Source organism: Octopus bimaculoides, chromosome 9, assembly GCF_046866305.1.
Source record: "Octopus bimaculoides isolate indiv1 chromosome 9, ASM4686630v1, whole genome shotgun sequence".
NCBI classification, from domain to species: domain Eukaryota; kingdom Metazoa; phylum Mollusca; class Cephalopoda; order Octopoda; family Octopodidae; genus Octopus; species Octopus bimaculoides.
Window position 1 is genome coordinate 90,384,491 of NC_142936.1, and position 16,900 is coordinate 90,401,390.

At 38.0% G+C, this 16,900-nt stretch overlaps 1 protein-coding gene across 1 annotated transcript in view; it reads left to right on the forward strand.

Annotated features, from left to right (window-relative positions):
- The window catches only part of LOC106872449 (uncharacterized), a 97,064-nt gene that overhangs the window by 64,365 nt on the left and 15,799 nt on the right, over nucleotides 1-16,900 (forward strand). The window contains exons 2-4 of the mRNA XM_052970859.2: nucleotides 5,577-6,248; nucleotides 13,631-13,840; nucleotides 16,446-16,582. Coding sequence (XP_052826819.2) covers nucleotides 5,577-6,248; nucleotides 13,631-13,840; nucleotides 16,446-16,582 — 1,019 coding nt within the window. The remainder of the gene's footprint in view (nucleotides 1-5,576; nucleotides 6,249-13,630; nucleotides 13,841-16,445; nucleotides 16,583-16,900) is intronic.

The window sequence follows — 16,900 nt, forward strand, 5'->3', positions numbered from 1 at the left end:
ACACTCTTGAATACTTACCTGCTCGTTCACCCTCTCCAACCATCTGAACCACTTCTCTTATATTCACCTTTCTGTAACCTGGGGCTACTCCCTGATCCCTCTTCCCTATTTTCTCTCCTTTTCTATTTAAGGTAACCATGTAGGCATAGGTGTGTCTGTGTGCTAAGAAGTTTGTTTCTCAACCACGTGGCTCTGGGTTCAGATCCACTGCGTGGAATCTTGGGCAAGTGTCTTCTACTATAACCTCGGGTCGACCAAAACCTTGTGAGTGGATTTAGTAGATAGAAACTGAAAGAAGCTCGTTGTACACGTGTGTGGGTTTGTGTGCTTGTCCCCCACCATCTCTTGACAACTAGCATTTGTGTGTTTACACCCCTATAACTTAGAAGTTCAACAAAAGAGACCAATAAAATAAGTACCAGACTTTATATAATAAAAGTACTGGGGTTGATTCATTCGACTAAAAATTCTTCAAGGCGGTGCACCATCATGGTCGCAACCAAGTGACTGAAACAAGTAAAAGATAAAAGATGTATCGTCTCTACTACAAGTTAACCCACCCTCAGTTGAGGGCTCTTGTCTTGTGAATTATTTGGTGACCTCACTGGTGTTGGTGCCATGTAAAGTGCACCCAGTACACTTTGAAGTGGTTGGTGTGTTAGGCAGGGCATCAAAACAAACATTGGAGCTTGGTGCAGTTCTCTGGCTCATTGGCTCCTGTTAAACTGTTCAACCTGTGCCAGCATGGGGCGGAAGCACATTAAATGATGATGAAAACTGTGTATAATTCTTCCAAAGCTTTCACTCTGTCATTCTAAATACTCTTCTCAAGCTTCTTATACTTGATTTCCTCTCATTGTATATTCTGTTGTCATAGAAACAACCTCTGTCCCTTTGATCTCATTAATTGCATAGCACTCAGCACTCCACCACCGTCACGATATGACTTACACCTTTGACTAAACTCTCTGGAATTTCATTTGTGCTTGCATTTTTCCTGCAGATACCAACTTACAGGTGTTCAAGTTGAACATCAACTAATTGTGAGGGGCCTCTGGAGGTCAAGGGTACTTAAGCATCTTCTAACTGAACCATAAAGTAAAGGGACTATGAGTTGTTATTTTGATATAAGTCCCCTAACATATTGGGTTGCAGAGGAAGAAACTGCTTGAGAGAGTGTAGTGCAAGCAGGTCACCTCCTCCGAACCTGTGCATATCTATGCTATAAGCTAACACTTTACTCCCAATTCTGTAAGCTAACAAACACCCAGTCAATTATACAGAGCTGCCACAACTTGTAACAATGTGATGTTGCTCTCCTGCAGACCTACTTACAGCTGGGTGCAGCAGATATCTTTTCTTCAAAACTCTTTTCTTTGTCCTCATCATTTAATCTTCTATACAAGTTTAGGTCTTAAAATACTGTCACGCTTTAACCCGCCCTCTTCTTGTATTTCTTTCTTTCTCCCCCCCCCCCCTCTCTCTCTCTCTCTCTCTCACACACACTCTTTGTGTTGTTACTTGTTTTTATCCACACCATTCTTTCTTCCTCTCTCCTTCTTTTCTTCTATCATCTCTCTGTCTCATTTCTCATTCTTCTTTCTTTATCTCTCTTTTTCACCAACCACCACTTTCTCTTCTCTTCTCTCCTTCACACCTTTCCCAGCGTCTCCTCTTTCATCCTTCTCCACTCTATCATTTCATTCTCTATATTATTCATCTATATTCTCATCCTCTTTATTTCTTCACTTTTCCTTCCTCTTTTACCCTCTCTTCTTCTCCTACATTCTCTCTTCCTCTCTTTCCCCGCCCACACACAATCAATCCTCAATACTATTGCAGATTAAATCTCACCTCATGAACATGTGAACTTTTTAAGCAGCTTTTCACATATTTTCTTTTTTCATCTCTCCTTCCTCACCTCCCTTCTTTTTGCTGTCTTATCTTCTAAATCTCTCTTCCTCTCTCATATGTCTCTAGAACAATATAATAACTATGGTTTTAGTTGCTTGCCTGCCCTAATACATTCCACTTACGGTAAAGTGCTTCTGTTTGAAATCAATAGAACAAATGTAAAATATAACTTCACTCTTACTTATTATTCTCCTTTGCTGATTCTTTTTTTTCTTTCTGTATTTTAACCTCCACCTTAATGAAGGTGGATGTATTGTTTTCAATTGTGTTTGTTAGTTTGTTTGTCTGTGCACAAGATATCTCAAGAACCACAGGATGGATTCGGATGAAACTTTCAGGGATGATTGACCTTGTGACTGGCATGAACTCATTAAATTTTAGGATCAATCCAGTACTGAACAAGGATTCTGGATTCTTTTTTTTTTATTACTTAATTTTTGAGAGCGGTCAGGTTCACTTTTAGTATTCTCATTTGTGAGAACAGTTGGGTTTATTTCAGGTATTCTCATTTTTAAAATAATCTCTGGTTAATCGTTGAGAGAACATTGGTGTTGCCTTGGCGGAGGTTTGCACTCTCTGAGTGCTTTTATTATTATTATTATTATTACCTCCGCCTTAGTGAAGGCAGAGGTACTGTTTTCAATTGTGTTTGTTAGTTTGTTTGTCCATGGACAAGATATTTCAAGAACCGCTGGATGGATTCGGATGAAACTTTCAGGGATGTTTGGCCTTGTAACTGGCATGAACCGATTAGATTTTGGGATCGATCCAGTACCGGACAAGGATCTTGGATTATTTTTCCGGTTTTTTTTTTTAAACTTAATTTTTGAGAGCAATGGGGTTCATTTTTAGTATTCTCGTTTGTGAGAGCATTCGAGTATATTTCAGGTATTCTCATTTTAAAAACCATCTCTGGGTGATCGTTGAGAGGACGTTAGTGTTGCCTTGGCAGAGGTTTGCGTTCTCTGAGTGCTCTTGTTTTTTAATGTTTTATTTCTTTCATTTATGGAAAATTTGTCTTCAGACTGGTCAGTGGTTCATGGGATTTCCACAGGCACAGTTGTGTCATTAAGAAGCTTGCTTCCCAACCACATGGTTTCAGGTTCAGTCCCACTGCATTCCATCTTGAGCAAGTGTCTTCTATAGCCCCAAGCTCACCAAAGCCTTGTGAATGGATTTAGTTGATGGAAACTGAAAGAAGCCCATTGTATCTGTCTGTGTTTGTGCCTCCTTGTCTTGACATCAAATGATTGTTGTAAATGAATGCCATTCATTTCCAATTTTCTGTGAAAACATGTCTGGCCATGGGGGAATATTATCTTTCTTGGGAACAGGTGAGAGTTGGCAACAGGATGGGCATCCAGCCACAGATTGTCTACCTCAATAAACTCTGTTTGACTCTTACAAGCATAGAAAAGTAGATGTTAAAATGATGATGATGATGAGTGATGGTGGGGTCGGTATAATTCCAGATAGTCTGGTATCTAGTCTATCAGTTTCTTTTACTGAACCACTAAGTTACGGGGACATAAACCAACACAGATTGTAAGTCTAGGACTATAAAAGTAGGTACTTGCCTAAGGTGCTGTGCTGTGGGACTGAACCCAAAACCTTGTGCTTGCAAAGTGAGATTCTTAATCATATATCCATTCTTGTTAGAGATATTCTTTACTTCTTTGTCTCTCACAATTTACCTTTATTCCCCACTCCTTCACCCACCCTCTCTGTATTTTAATCCTGCTAGGGTCAAAATATAATTTTCATCCACAGAGGTTGATTCTGTTTACAATATTCATTTGTTTCTCATGTGTGAAATGAGCAACTGAAGGGTCTTTTATTCGGAGGTCCTTGCCGAAATTTTATACACCCTGTAGAACACATAAAGGAATAAATTATTGGACACATTCAGTTAAAAAGGAAATATATAACTCCTGAAGAGGACACAAACAGTGTCTCCTTGTTTCTAACCTTCATGAAGAACAGTAAAATGAAATTTCTAGTATGACCTCTTCAAACTTATGGCCAATCCTTCTTTATGTTTGTGTTATACTATTTCATTTGAAAGGAAAAACAAAATTTTATACGCCCTGTAGATGACACACACCAACCAGTCTGAAGATAAACTGGACTCAGTTGTCAGGATCATTTTGCAATGGGTTCCACAAGGTAAAAGAAAATGTGGTGGAGAGCAATGACGAAAGATCTTAAGAGCAGAGGGTTAACAATGGAACAAGATGTCAAGGATGCTCTCAGTGCTAGAAGGTGGAATGATTTTGCTGTCACCTCCATGTGCCACAAGGCACAATGAGAACCAGATGGATGAATGTAGATACCATCATCATCATCACCACTATTTTAGCATCTATTTCCCATTCTAGCTTGGAGGGTGATACCATTTGAGTGTGGACACTGTTGGCAGTGATTGCAAAATTGCTTTTCATAATTTTGTCAAGTTTTATGGCACTGGAATTCTAGTTAATATGAAAATAACATTGTGTAACACAAACATTAATAGAAGGATTGGCCATAAGTTTGAAGATGTCATACTAGAAATTTCATTTTACTGTTCTTCATGAAGGTTAGAAACAAGGAGACACTGTTTGTGTCCTCCTCGGGAGTTATATATTTCCTTTTTAACTGAATGTGTTCTGTAGTTTATTCCTTTATGTGTTCCAGCCTAAAGGCTGCAGCTGGGCAGGGACATTGCCATTTGTTTAGTTAATATTGGCAATTTATTAAATTAGCTACTTGTTTTGATGTTTTTATTTCACTTTTCATGTTAGGTTAGAAAATGAAATTTAACATGTAGCAGATAATTCCCCAGTTTTGAACTTGCAGCATCTCTTTTCAAAGTTAAATCCCTTTTTGATTAACATTACAATATTTGGTAATATTGAGCATAGTTAGTTGTAATACATCACTGAACCTAATCAACATACCTACTGGCTCCCCTAATTAGCATCAGATTTGAACAGGTAATGAAGAAACTGTTTTAGTTTTGGTAACTAAATAAAATAAATAAAAAAAAACCACATAAAGTGGTAGAAGAGTTCGTTGTCCTGCCAGATATGCACAAAATTTATTGTGTGGACTATTTATTTTCATAATAAATAAATAAATCGTCTTAGTGATTTTATAACTTTTAAGGATTGTCTCTGTAAGCAATTTGCAAACTGAATTGAACAACTTCGTTTTTAAATTTTCTGTTCTGTATGTCTCATTTAACTTGTTGGTAAAAGATATTGTTGCATTCACTAAAAGGCATGAACTCTCTCTCTCTCTCTCTTCTCTCTCTCTCTCTCTCTCTCTCTCTCTCTCTCTCTCTCTCTCTCTCTCTCTCTCTCTCTCTCTCTTTCTCTCTCTCCCTCCCTCCCCCTCCCCCTCCCCCTCCCCTCCCTCCCTTTACTGCAAAAGCACTGCTATTTAATTATGCTTTATTTCACACCACACATCTAATTAGAAGACTCTGTGTCATAACTGTAAATTAGATGTATTGCCATTTAGAATTATGAAAACATTGCTGAAGACCTCTCTTTTTTTTTTCAATGTGCCACTTATTTCTTCTTCATTGACACTGGACTAATAATGTTACTGAAAACATTTGAATTTAATATTTTCTAATTTAATGACTTGATTAATTTTGTTTTTTTGTTTCTTTTCAGGCCACGATATCGGTTAAGGAAGTCCAAAAGTCGCAGTCCAAGTCCATATGCCCAGAAATGGGCACACCGTAGTCGATCGCGATCTCGCAGTCGTGGTCGTCACTACACATGGAGACGAACTAGGTCTCGCAGTCATTCCAGGGGCCGGTCTTTAGCTGGCACCAAAATTAGTTATTCTAACGTGAAATATTGTAACAGTTTAGGGGCTGAATTAAATAAAGTAAAGGCGAGTAAGTCTAGTCAGTATGTGCCTAGAAACAGAAAAATGACAAAAGACTCACCACAAGTGATAATAGAAATAGTGGAAAGGACTCCATCACATTCACCTTCATCTGATTCACATCGGAGCCCTTCAGTGAAAGGGGAATCAGAAGTTCCCACTCCTAAATCTGATCATTCGAAAGATAAATGTGAAGAGGAAAAGACCCCTATTAAACTAGAGACTCCAAAGAACAAATCTGAGATTTTCTGTGAAGAATCTGAAGCGGAGCAGAAAGAAGAGTTAACCCCTATTCCTGCTGAGCCTTTGTCCCCTGAGGTGAAACCTGAGCCAAAAATGCCAACCCCAGAGCCAGACAGAAAACAGGTTATGAAAAGACTACCTCTCCCCCAAGTGTTACCTGTAGAAGAAATTGAGAGTGAATCTGACTCTCCAGAACAAACACCACCAAGGTAAGCAGTTTGTAGTTTATTTTCTACCAAACATTTTGTTGTGGAGGTACAGGCATGGTACCATGGTCAAGAAGTTCACTTCAAAACCACAAAGTTCCCAGTTCAGTCCAGTTGCATGGCTGCATGAGTTTCTACCAAAGCGCTGGTTAGAGCAGTGCATTTTGAATTAAAATTTAGTGGACAGAAACTGTGCAAGAGCTTATTGTGTGTGTAAGAGATTACTAATGTGGTTGCAACTGGAAGGGCATCCAGTCAAAAATCTGCCTCAGAAAACCCGCTGGACTCTTGCCAGCATGGAAAAGCAAGTCGAAAGTGATTATAATAGTTTGTGTGTGCATGTGTCTACATTTAAAAGTAATACTAATGTTTATGCCCTGTAAATTAGCAGTTGAACTAAGAGAGATTGTTACAATAAATCCTGAGCTGAATTTGATAAACTTTGAAAGCAGTGTCCCAGGATGGCTGCAGTTGAATGGCTGAAAGAAAAAACTCTGTGTGTGCTTGCGTGTGCATGCACATTAAGAAGTTTGCCAACCTAGTTTCAGGTTCAATTCCACTTCATGGCACCTTGTACTAGTGTCTTCTAGTATAGTTTCAGATCAACTAGATTCTTGTGAGTTTATTTAGTAGATGAAAACTGAAAGAACTACCTTGTGTGTGTGTGTGTGTGTTTGACCCCCCACCCCCACCCCACCATCACATGAATACCAATGTTGGTATGTTTATGTTCCCGTAACCTAGCAGTTTGGCAAAAAGAGACCGCTAGAATAAGTACTAGGCTTACAAAGAAGAAGTCCTGAGATTGATTTCTTTGACTAAAGGCAGTGCTCCAGCATGACCACAGTCAGCCGATTGAAACAAATAAACGAATAAAAAATATTAGTTCCATAAGGGAAAAATCCTATTAGGAAGTTGCATCGACAAATCTCCAGAGGTGACCTAACTCTCAAACGTGTATTTTTGTAGCAGTTGATATGGCAATGCTGTTGACAGTCCAGTATGAATACTAAAGATTACTAATGAAAGTTACACAGTCATCAGCTTGGAGGATTTTGCTTATTTAATTGATCTTTATACATTGTTAATGAAATGTGCATAGGAAGATGTAACTGTTATATAAACAATTCTCCTGTTTTGTTTTGCAATATTTGTATGTATGTGTGCACATGTGTATGCACGCATGCACACACTTATATGACTTAGATAGTTCTAATTGTATTCTGATCATGACAGCAGCACTGTACAGTCTCTCTTGCTACTTTATCACATTTACATTACCTATAGTTTCTGTTGGCATTTTTATTGTTTAATACACGAATTACTTCAGCTTTATGGATAATTAAAACAAATTAGTGATGTGGACTTTTGAAAATTTGATTAATTTGTAATTAGTTTCTCTGGCTTTTCTTGTTTATGTAACGTCTTTTACAATCTGTTGACCGTAAAAATAGATTCTGAATAGAGTGTTAACAGAGATAGGAACTGTGGCAAAAATATAATGAATTTTTTTCAGGTTAAAGGAAGTAAACTTTACATATGTGCTTATCATTATCAGCATTTAACCCTTTCGTTACCAACCCTGCTGAAACCACCTCTGGCTCTGAGTACAAATGTCTTGTTTTCATAAGTTTTGAATTAAAATCTTCCACCAAACTTCAGTCACAATTCATGTTCCCAACACAAGCTTAATGATAACTAAGTTATTTTATTAAATTCTTTGTTATATTTAAATTAATTGAAAGAAACACAGTACATCTCTAAATAAATACAGCAACAAAAGGATTAGTGTCTCTTTTCTATGCTGGCATGGATTGGAGGGTTTGACAGGATCTGGCAAGTCATAAGGGTGCACAGAGCTCCAATGTCAGCTTTGGCATGGTTTCTGTGGCTGGATTCTTTCCTAATGTCAATCACTTCACAATGTGTATGGGTTGCAAACTTCTTTGGTCATGGGGAAATAGTACCTTGCTTGGAAACAGGTGAGGGTTGGTGACAGGAAGAGCATCCAGCGGTGGGAAATCCGCCTCACTAGTTTCTGTCTGACCCATGTAAGTGTGGCATGGCCGTGTGATAAGAAGCTTGCTTCCCAACCACATTGTCCTGAGTTCAGTCCCACTGTGTGACACCTTGGGTAAATGTCTTCTTCTATAGCCTTGGGCAGACTAAAGCCCTGGGAGTGGATTTGTTAGATGGAAACTGAAAAGAAGCCTGTTATATATATATATATATATATATATATATATATATATGCATATATGCATATATGTGTGTGTGTGTGTCTGTGTTTGTCCTGCTATCGCTTGACAACCGATGTTGGTGTGTTTATGTCCCCGTAACTTAGCAATTCGGCTAAAGAGACCGACAGAATAAGTACTAGGCTTACAAAGAATAAGTCCTGGGGTTGATTTGTTTGACTAAAGGTGGTGCTAAAGCATGGCCACAATCAAATAACTGAAACAAAAGAATTAAGACAGAGGGGATGAAGATGAAGATTTCTTCTTGAAAATCATCATCTACTACCCTCTCACTTGTATAATAGGCTCCTGTATTAGGTCCTGCACATATTCTTAGTTTAGATGTGTCACATCGTGACCTGATTTTTCGACTGATGTTACTTTGTCCAAAGTCTCTTCGTCCATGTCTTTTGGTCCAACATCTTTTTTCCGATAATTTTTTTGTACACCGACTTTTTCTCCAATTTTAAATAAACTCTTTGGAAAACAATGTGAAAATGAACATCAAATAATCATTGAGAATTTTATTGATAGGATTTGTCGTTGGACGAAAAATTCATCGGATGAAAAGACGTTTGATGAAATGATGTCGGACAAAAAGACATAGCACTCACTGTCTGATATATCTTCTATATAATAACAAAAGCTCCCATGACTTTCAGAAACATTTTTTCACACTCAGAGTTGCTGAAGCGCAGAACAAACTACCTGCATCAGTTGTTAGTTGCCAAGACATTACATACTTTAAAACCTCACTGCTTCCTGAATTTCGCCAACGCTACACCTGATACCCCCCTCCCCCCGCTTCCATGTATATCATGACTCATACACTGTTCCCTTTCCTGACTTTTGTACATAATTCTGTGTACTGTACATGCACCTTTGATGAGTTGTAGTGCACCTGAGCACTATGCACAGTAATTTCATTATTTTAAAATGACATTGGGTCTTTTTATCTTCTCTTTATTTCATGGTATTTTCTCACCAAGTTACTTCTTATTTATGATACTGTCACACATGTAATTTGATTGGATTAATTAAATATCAGTTGTGATTAGTTTTATTTTCCTTATTTACGCAACAAAATTATTTTAGTACATTAACATTAGAGTTAGGATCTTCCAATACAGAGCACTGTGCATTAATGGATTAAGATAGGTGAAGTAACAATAAACAGGACATTAGCTAGGGAATGCTGCTAATAATGTTGGTCAGTGGGTGGGAGTTTGGCAAATCTAACTTCTACAAATAGCCGTTATTTTACGTGCCTCAACTTGTCTGGTTGTGAAATAGTGTCCGGTGAGAGACGAGGACGTGAAGAGGGAAAGAGTTTTAGAAAGGAAATTGAAACCATAAAACAGAGATCCTGCTGGGAACAAACAGCTCTGTTAATATTCTCTTTCTTTCTCTTCTGAAGAGTAGTGGTGATGATGACAACTACAATGATGATAATTATTATTATTATTATTGATTGATCTCGTGGAATCTTGTATAGTGTTTATCCTTCCATATTGATTGTAATGTGAATCTTGTTATCTATCCGTTGCTTTGTCTGTTCATCCAGTTGTCTTATCTGTTTTATCCATCTCTGTATCCTTCCTTCCTTCCTTATCTCTGTAACAAAAAACAGACTCTACACTCTATTTCACAGTTGAGTGTTTAATGGTACGAGGAAGAGCGTTATCTACAATAAAAATATTTTGCTTCATCGACTATACCAATGCGAGCAGAAAAAAAACTGTTTAGTTATTGATCTGCTACAATTCAAGCTGAATACTGACCCTTTCCTGTACCAACAAATGTGGGCAGAGAGAGAGAGAAAGATGGGGTTATCATTTTATTAATAAATCCAAGGTCTTGCTTGTCCAGTCTATGGTTAATCAGACTGTACAAGTTATTTAACCCCAGGCTAATCCTGATCGAGCAGATTCATCCAAAACATTCCACCTGTAATAATCCCATCTTTTCCATAGATACAGTGCAGCAGGCATCGCATTATCTGATAGGGTCAGAGTCCTCTTTTTTTTTTAAGAAGGTAAAGTGTGATTATGAGGAGATTTGTCTGTTATTTCTAGCAAGTAAATTGAGAATTACATTATCTGATGTGGCCTTCTTTCTGTGACTATAGGAGAGATTTACCTGTTATTTCTAGCAAATCAGGCAACAGCACAGAGACCTCTTTGTTGGCTTGTGCATTTATACTAGTCATACACCAAGTTCAAATTACTTAGTTATGCATACAAAAAGGTTCTTGGCATATTAATGTGTGAGATAAATATTTTAGAGAGATTGCTTACCTTGCTTCATGGTTGAGTGACTAGCTGTAGGAAGTTATCTGGTTGTTTAAAACAAGAACAAAAATCTATCTGGAAATCAATTTATGCATAGAGACATAGGAAAACAGTTTACTTTGTTTTAACTCAATCTCCTGTCTTTTGTAAGACCACTATTGGCCTCTCTGAGTTATTTCTCTGAGCTTATTTTTAGTTTAGATTATCCTGGCACAAGCATGGCTACATGGTAAGAAGCTTGCTTCCCAACCGCATGGTTTTGGGTGAGTGTCTTCTCCCATAGCCTTGGGCCGATCAAAGCTTTGTGAGTGGATTTGGTTGACAGAAACTGAAAGAAGGCGGTGAGCTGGCAGAAACGTTACCCTGCCGGGTGAAATGCTTGGCAGTATTTCATCTGCCGTTATGTTCTGAGTTCAAATTCCGCAGAGGTTGACTTTGCCTTTCATCCTTTCAGGGTCGATAAATTAAGTACTGTACATTATATAAATAACATTGCTTTACACCAAACCAGTGGGTCGCCACCATTTTTTACCTATAGACCTCTTTGGTTACTATTTTGTTTGAATGGATCTCCACAGCTATTCTATGTTTGACCCTTTAGCATTCAGATTATTTTGTCAAATGTTATGCCTAGTTATTCACATTGTTTTGAATTAATGGTGGATTATCTTGTAGCTTTGAGATTTTCAAAATGTGATTACTTATTTTTAGAAGGACATTGCAGGGTAGATGTGAGAGGCTGGATCTAGCTGGTTTGAACAAAAAACATGTAGAATATTTTGGCTGGATATGGCCGGTTTGAATATGAAATGGTTAAAAACTAGTTTTACTGATATTGCTTTCAAATCTTTTTCACACGTTCATTTGTCCGAGAGAACATGTTTCAGTGGCTGGAAAAACATGTTGAATTATGTGAAACGATAGAGTAAGAAACCTAGTACCAGATCTTTTCATGGACCTTTCAAATACTACTGTGGTTCCCCAATTTATTCTTTTGCTTACACGGACCCCACAAAATCTTATATTGTGCCCCAAGGTTCATGTGGACCCTGGTTGAGAATTAGTTTGTCTCCATACATACACACACTGAAATAGTCAGTTAGCTACCATACATGCATTGTGTAGAGAGATCACATGTACTAAATTAGTCATTTTGTTACTACACACACATTATATAGAGATATCACAGTAGACCATAAATTAGTCAGTTACTATACAGGGTGGCCTGAAAGTAAATTTACAGTTATCACGTAGGCACTTAGGATTTCTTTTAAAACATTTTATTACATTTAAATTTCTCTTACAAACCGGAAACTAAATTAGCATAGAATAATGGTTTCATATTTCTTTTTTTTTTTATGATTAAGATCTAAACTGTTAATATATGAATGCAAAAGAGATAGTTGAATAACTGTAAACCTACTTTTGGGTCACATTATATAGTGACATCACAGCACATAGCTACTTGGTTATCATGTAGAGATTATATAAATAACATCATTGTACACACTAAATAGTCAATTTGTTACTGTATATCCATTGTATAGATACATCAGTGTACATGCAGATTAATCACTTAGTTACCAAACATACATAGACACATCACTGTCCACACTAAAACCAGCAATTCCAGGAAATGATGATGATGGCTTAATTGTAAATTGTACGTTGATACGGAGAAAATTGTAATGAATTCCTGGGAAGGCAATTGTGGTCTGTCATCCCAGTATTTTTTATTGCGGTAATAGCTGCAACAATAAAGCTGTTATCACAATAAGACAATGTGTGTGAAATAGTAGTAATAGTAGTAGGGATGTTGTATAAATCACTATTTAACCATTTGACAGTATGATAGGAGTGAAGTAAATATTTAATTATCCTAAGTATGGTGTGGATTAGAGTAGGGGTGATGTTAACTGAGTTTAAAGATTATTTGCCAACATAACATGGCAGTCCTGGTTTAGGACGAATGTTGCTGTAATTTAGCCCCAGGAGGCATCGTCTCCAGTTGGCTATATGACACATACACACAAACGTATATATCATCATCATCATACATCCGTTGTCTATGCTAGCATGGGTTGGACAGTTTGACTAGAGCTAACAAGTTAGGGAGCTGCACCAGATTCCAGTCTGATTTGGCATGGTATATATACATATGTGTGTGTGTGTGTGTGTGTGTATATATATATATATATATATATATATATATATATATATATATATATATACATAGATATATAAATCCATCCATCCAAATTGAAGGTGGTTGGCGTTAGGAAGGGCATCCAGCTGTAAAAACCTTGCCAAATCAGATTGGAGCCCAGTGCAGCCTTCTGGCTTGCCAGTCCTCAGTCAAACCGTCCATCCCATGCCAGCATGGAAAGCGGACATTAAATGACGACGATGATTATGAGGAAAAATCACAATATTTGTTTAGTGTGACTAATTGAGAAAAATTTAGATCATTTGTTTATTGTCCCCAGATATTTAGTCTACATTGTTTTGCACACGTTCATGTATATATTTTAGTAGATTAAATGCATCTGTAGTGTGTGTGTGTGTGTGAATTAATATGTTTTCTGTAAGTGCTATACATAAGCAGATACCTACATTCACTCACACACACACACACACACACACACACACACACACACACACACACACACACACACACTTGCATGTGTATGAGACTAATTCTCCCCTCACAAGGATGTTAATATTGACGCAGATTTTACACTGTGTTATTTCCTTTACTATTTATTTGTCTTTCTTTTACACTTCTTATCTCTGATTTATCTCTCTTTTGCGTCAAACCTAACCACTTTGTTTTTTGTTTTTATTTATTTTTTTGCAGTGAACAACAGGTTGTGTTGTCTCCTGTAAGACACCGACGCATCACGGACTTACCAATGCCACCAGTTGTTGACGACCCTGATCAGGAGGTTGATATCGACATAGATAGTCAAGGTGATATCAAGCCGTCATCCCTAGGTTTGGAAATGATGGAGATGAAGAGCAGAATTGATTCTAACGTGTCGGCTGCTCCAAAGTTAAAGAGACCAAAGTGAGTTACAATGTGTGAAAGCGTGGTGGTGGTGGTGGTGTGTTATGTGGTACTACCTGAACAGCAATTGTGTTGGTAGAATGTAGGACTGCTTGCTATGGGTATTTCTGTGTGGTGGGGCTGGGAAAGTGTTCACACACATACACATGCCTACACTACCCAAACCTATATTTATAAATCACTTTTAATCATGGAATACAATGTAGAAAAATCTATAAATAATAACTTGCAAATATTGGGGTTAAAAAAAAGAATCCATTGGATGGGAAAAGTTGCAAGATGGTCTGCTGACAGAATCGTTAACGAGTCAGACAAGATGTTTAGTAGTATTTTTTCTGACTCTTTATGTTCTGAGTTCAAATCCTCCTGCCGTCAACTTTGCCTTTCATCCTTTCAAGCTCAATAAAATAAAGTACCAGTGAAGAACTGGGGTCAATAATGTAATCAATTTGCCCTCTCCTTTCAGGCTTGCTGGCCTTGTTCCAAAATTAGAATTATTTATAGCTTCATCTCCTTTGAGTTCCACCATTAAAACTAATATATTTCATGTCCCAAAATTTCTAGATTCTCTTAACAAAAGCAATGTGTGTGTGTGTGAAGGTTTGTGGCTTGATGTTTCGTGTGTAGCACTCATGGTCGCTGTATCATATGTTTGATTCCCAGATATATACCCTCACTACTATATGGATGTCTTGTGAAAGAAAAAGGCTCGGGGAGTCAGCCTTGATAGCACATCAGGGAATGGAGTCCTTCAGGTGATGTAGAGCTCTCCTGTGAGGCAATTCACCTTGGAGAAGGCCATTCCAATTACAGCTTGATGGTCGCTGCTGGCATCTTAGCTCACTGATCCACTGTGGTGAGCCTCCAAAACTGAAAGAGTGGAATCAGATTGAGGAGATTGATTCTGAGTTCAAAGTTACTAACAGCAGGCAAGAAAAGAAAAGCCCTGCAGCTTCGGGTTTACGTAGCCTCTTGAAGATGTGCCATTTTCCCTCGTGATCTTCAGACATGAAGAAACTGCCATCGTATGTGTGTGTGTGTAGATGGATAGACAGACAGACAGACAGATATAAGCATGATTTACAGAACAAGAGAAATAGGTAGTTTTCATTGGTGGTTTTTGTATCAAACGATGAAGAGTATGACATGTTGCTTAACATTTTGTTGGAACAGACCTGTCCAAATCCATGCTGGTTTGGGATCTAAAAGATATTAAATGATAAGTGAGCCCCTTGAGTGATTGAAGGTGTAGTATTGACAGAAGTGAAAGATGATAGAGAGGAATATGTGTCTTGCTTAACCTTTTCATTACCAACCTGGCTGAAACCATCTCTGGCTCTGTACTACAAATGTCTTGTTTTCATAAGTTTTGAATTAAAAACTTCCACCAAGCCTTAGTCATAATTTATTTTCTTAACACTAGCTGAGTTATAATTAAGTTATTTTACTAAATTCTTTGTTATATTTAAAGTTATTGAAAGAAACACAGCATCTCAGACTAAATACAGTAACGAAAGGGTTAAGAGAAGATACAAGGCATCTAACAAGCCACCTATTGTCCCTTTCAAAAACACTTTTATTGGTTATGTGGGCGTATACAGCTTGAAAAATTTATGATTTCAAACGGTGTTTGCTGGTATACAACTGATGCTCTCAGAAAACAACTTATAATGGCATTCAAGAAATTTGGTCTGTGCTTGATGGCCAAACCAAAGACCTTTCAACAATAACCTTGCTTGATGTCATGCTTCATCTAAATCATTCTGCCTGCCAACTCTTCTCTCCAAATACCTTCTCAAGAATTTCAAGGAAGATCTTTCTGATACATGGTAAATGACTGTTGACTTCAGTGGTCACATGATCAATTAAAGAAGCAGTAATGTTAATTTATACTGCTTACACCAATGATTTCTTATCAATCTGTTGACTTTTCTAGTTGAGTGAGTGGAAGGTCAACAGAGCTAAGCCATAGCCTAGAACTTAATTTGTGTCTGCCTTGTGCATAAACTTATATCACATGCTACACACTTCTAACACAGAATAAGGGTGTGTGTGTACATATATCATCATCGTCGTTTAACGTCCGCTTTCCATGCTAGCATGGGTTGGACGATTTGACTCAGGACTGGTGGACCAGGAGGCGACACCAGGCTCCAATCTGATTTGGCAGAGTTTCTACAGCTGGATGCCCTTCCTAATGCCAACCACTCCGAGAGTGTAGTCGGTGCTTTTACGTGCCACCGGCACGAGGGCCAGTCAGATGGGTACTAGCAACGGCCACGCTCGAAATGGTGTGTTTTACGTGCCATCTGCACAAGAGCCAGTCCATTGGCACTGGCAACAATCTCGCTTGGATGTCTTACTGGCAAAGGCCACGCTCGAAATGGTGTATTACGTGTCACCTGCACATAAAAGATCTACCACGAAAGTCCACCTCAACAAGTTCTGCTTCACCCATGTAAATATGGAAAAGTGTATGATAAAATGATGATGATGGCAGTGAAGTGATGATGGTGACAGCTACATTAGGAGATCTCGTTATCATGAAATTTTAGCGTTGCCTAATGAGAAAGTGTCATCAAATTGATGTTCTTTTCTTTTGCAGAATCTGTCACAAGCGTCGTTATAATGAAAGAAACAAAGGTGACTGGGGGGAGCGCTGCGTTGAAGTATTCCGAAAGATCTGTCAAATTGGTGAAGGAACCTATGGGCAGGTTTACAAAGCTGAAGACACATTTTCTGGTAAGTTTCACTCTACCATTATTTTATAGTAAGTTCCATGGAAGAACTAGAGACAAGCTCCTACCATTATGGCACATAGATTTTAATCCAAATCCCCTATTGCATAATTTGAAACTACACGCACGCACACACACACACACACATCCACTGACAGAACTTTGGTCAGTCTTTGGCTGCTGTTTAAGCCATCACACACAGGAGGACTGAATCTGAAACCAAATGGTTGAGAAGTAATCATCTTAACCCTACGCACATACACACACATGCATGTATCATCAGTCTGTTTTTCAGTGCTGGCATGGGTTGGACAGTTTGACA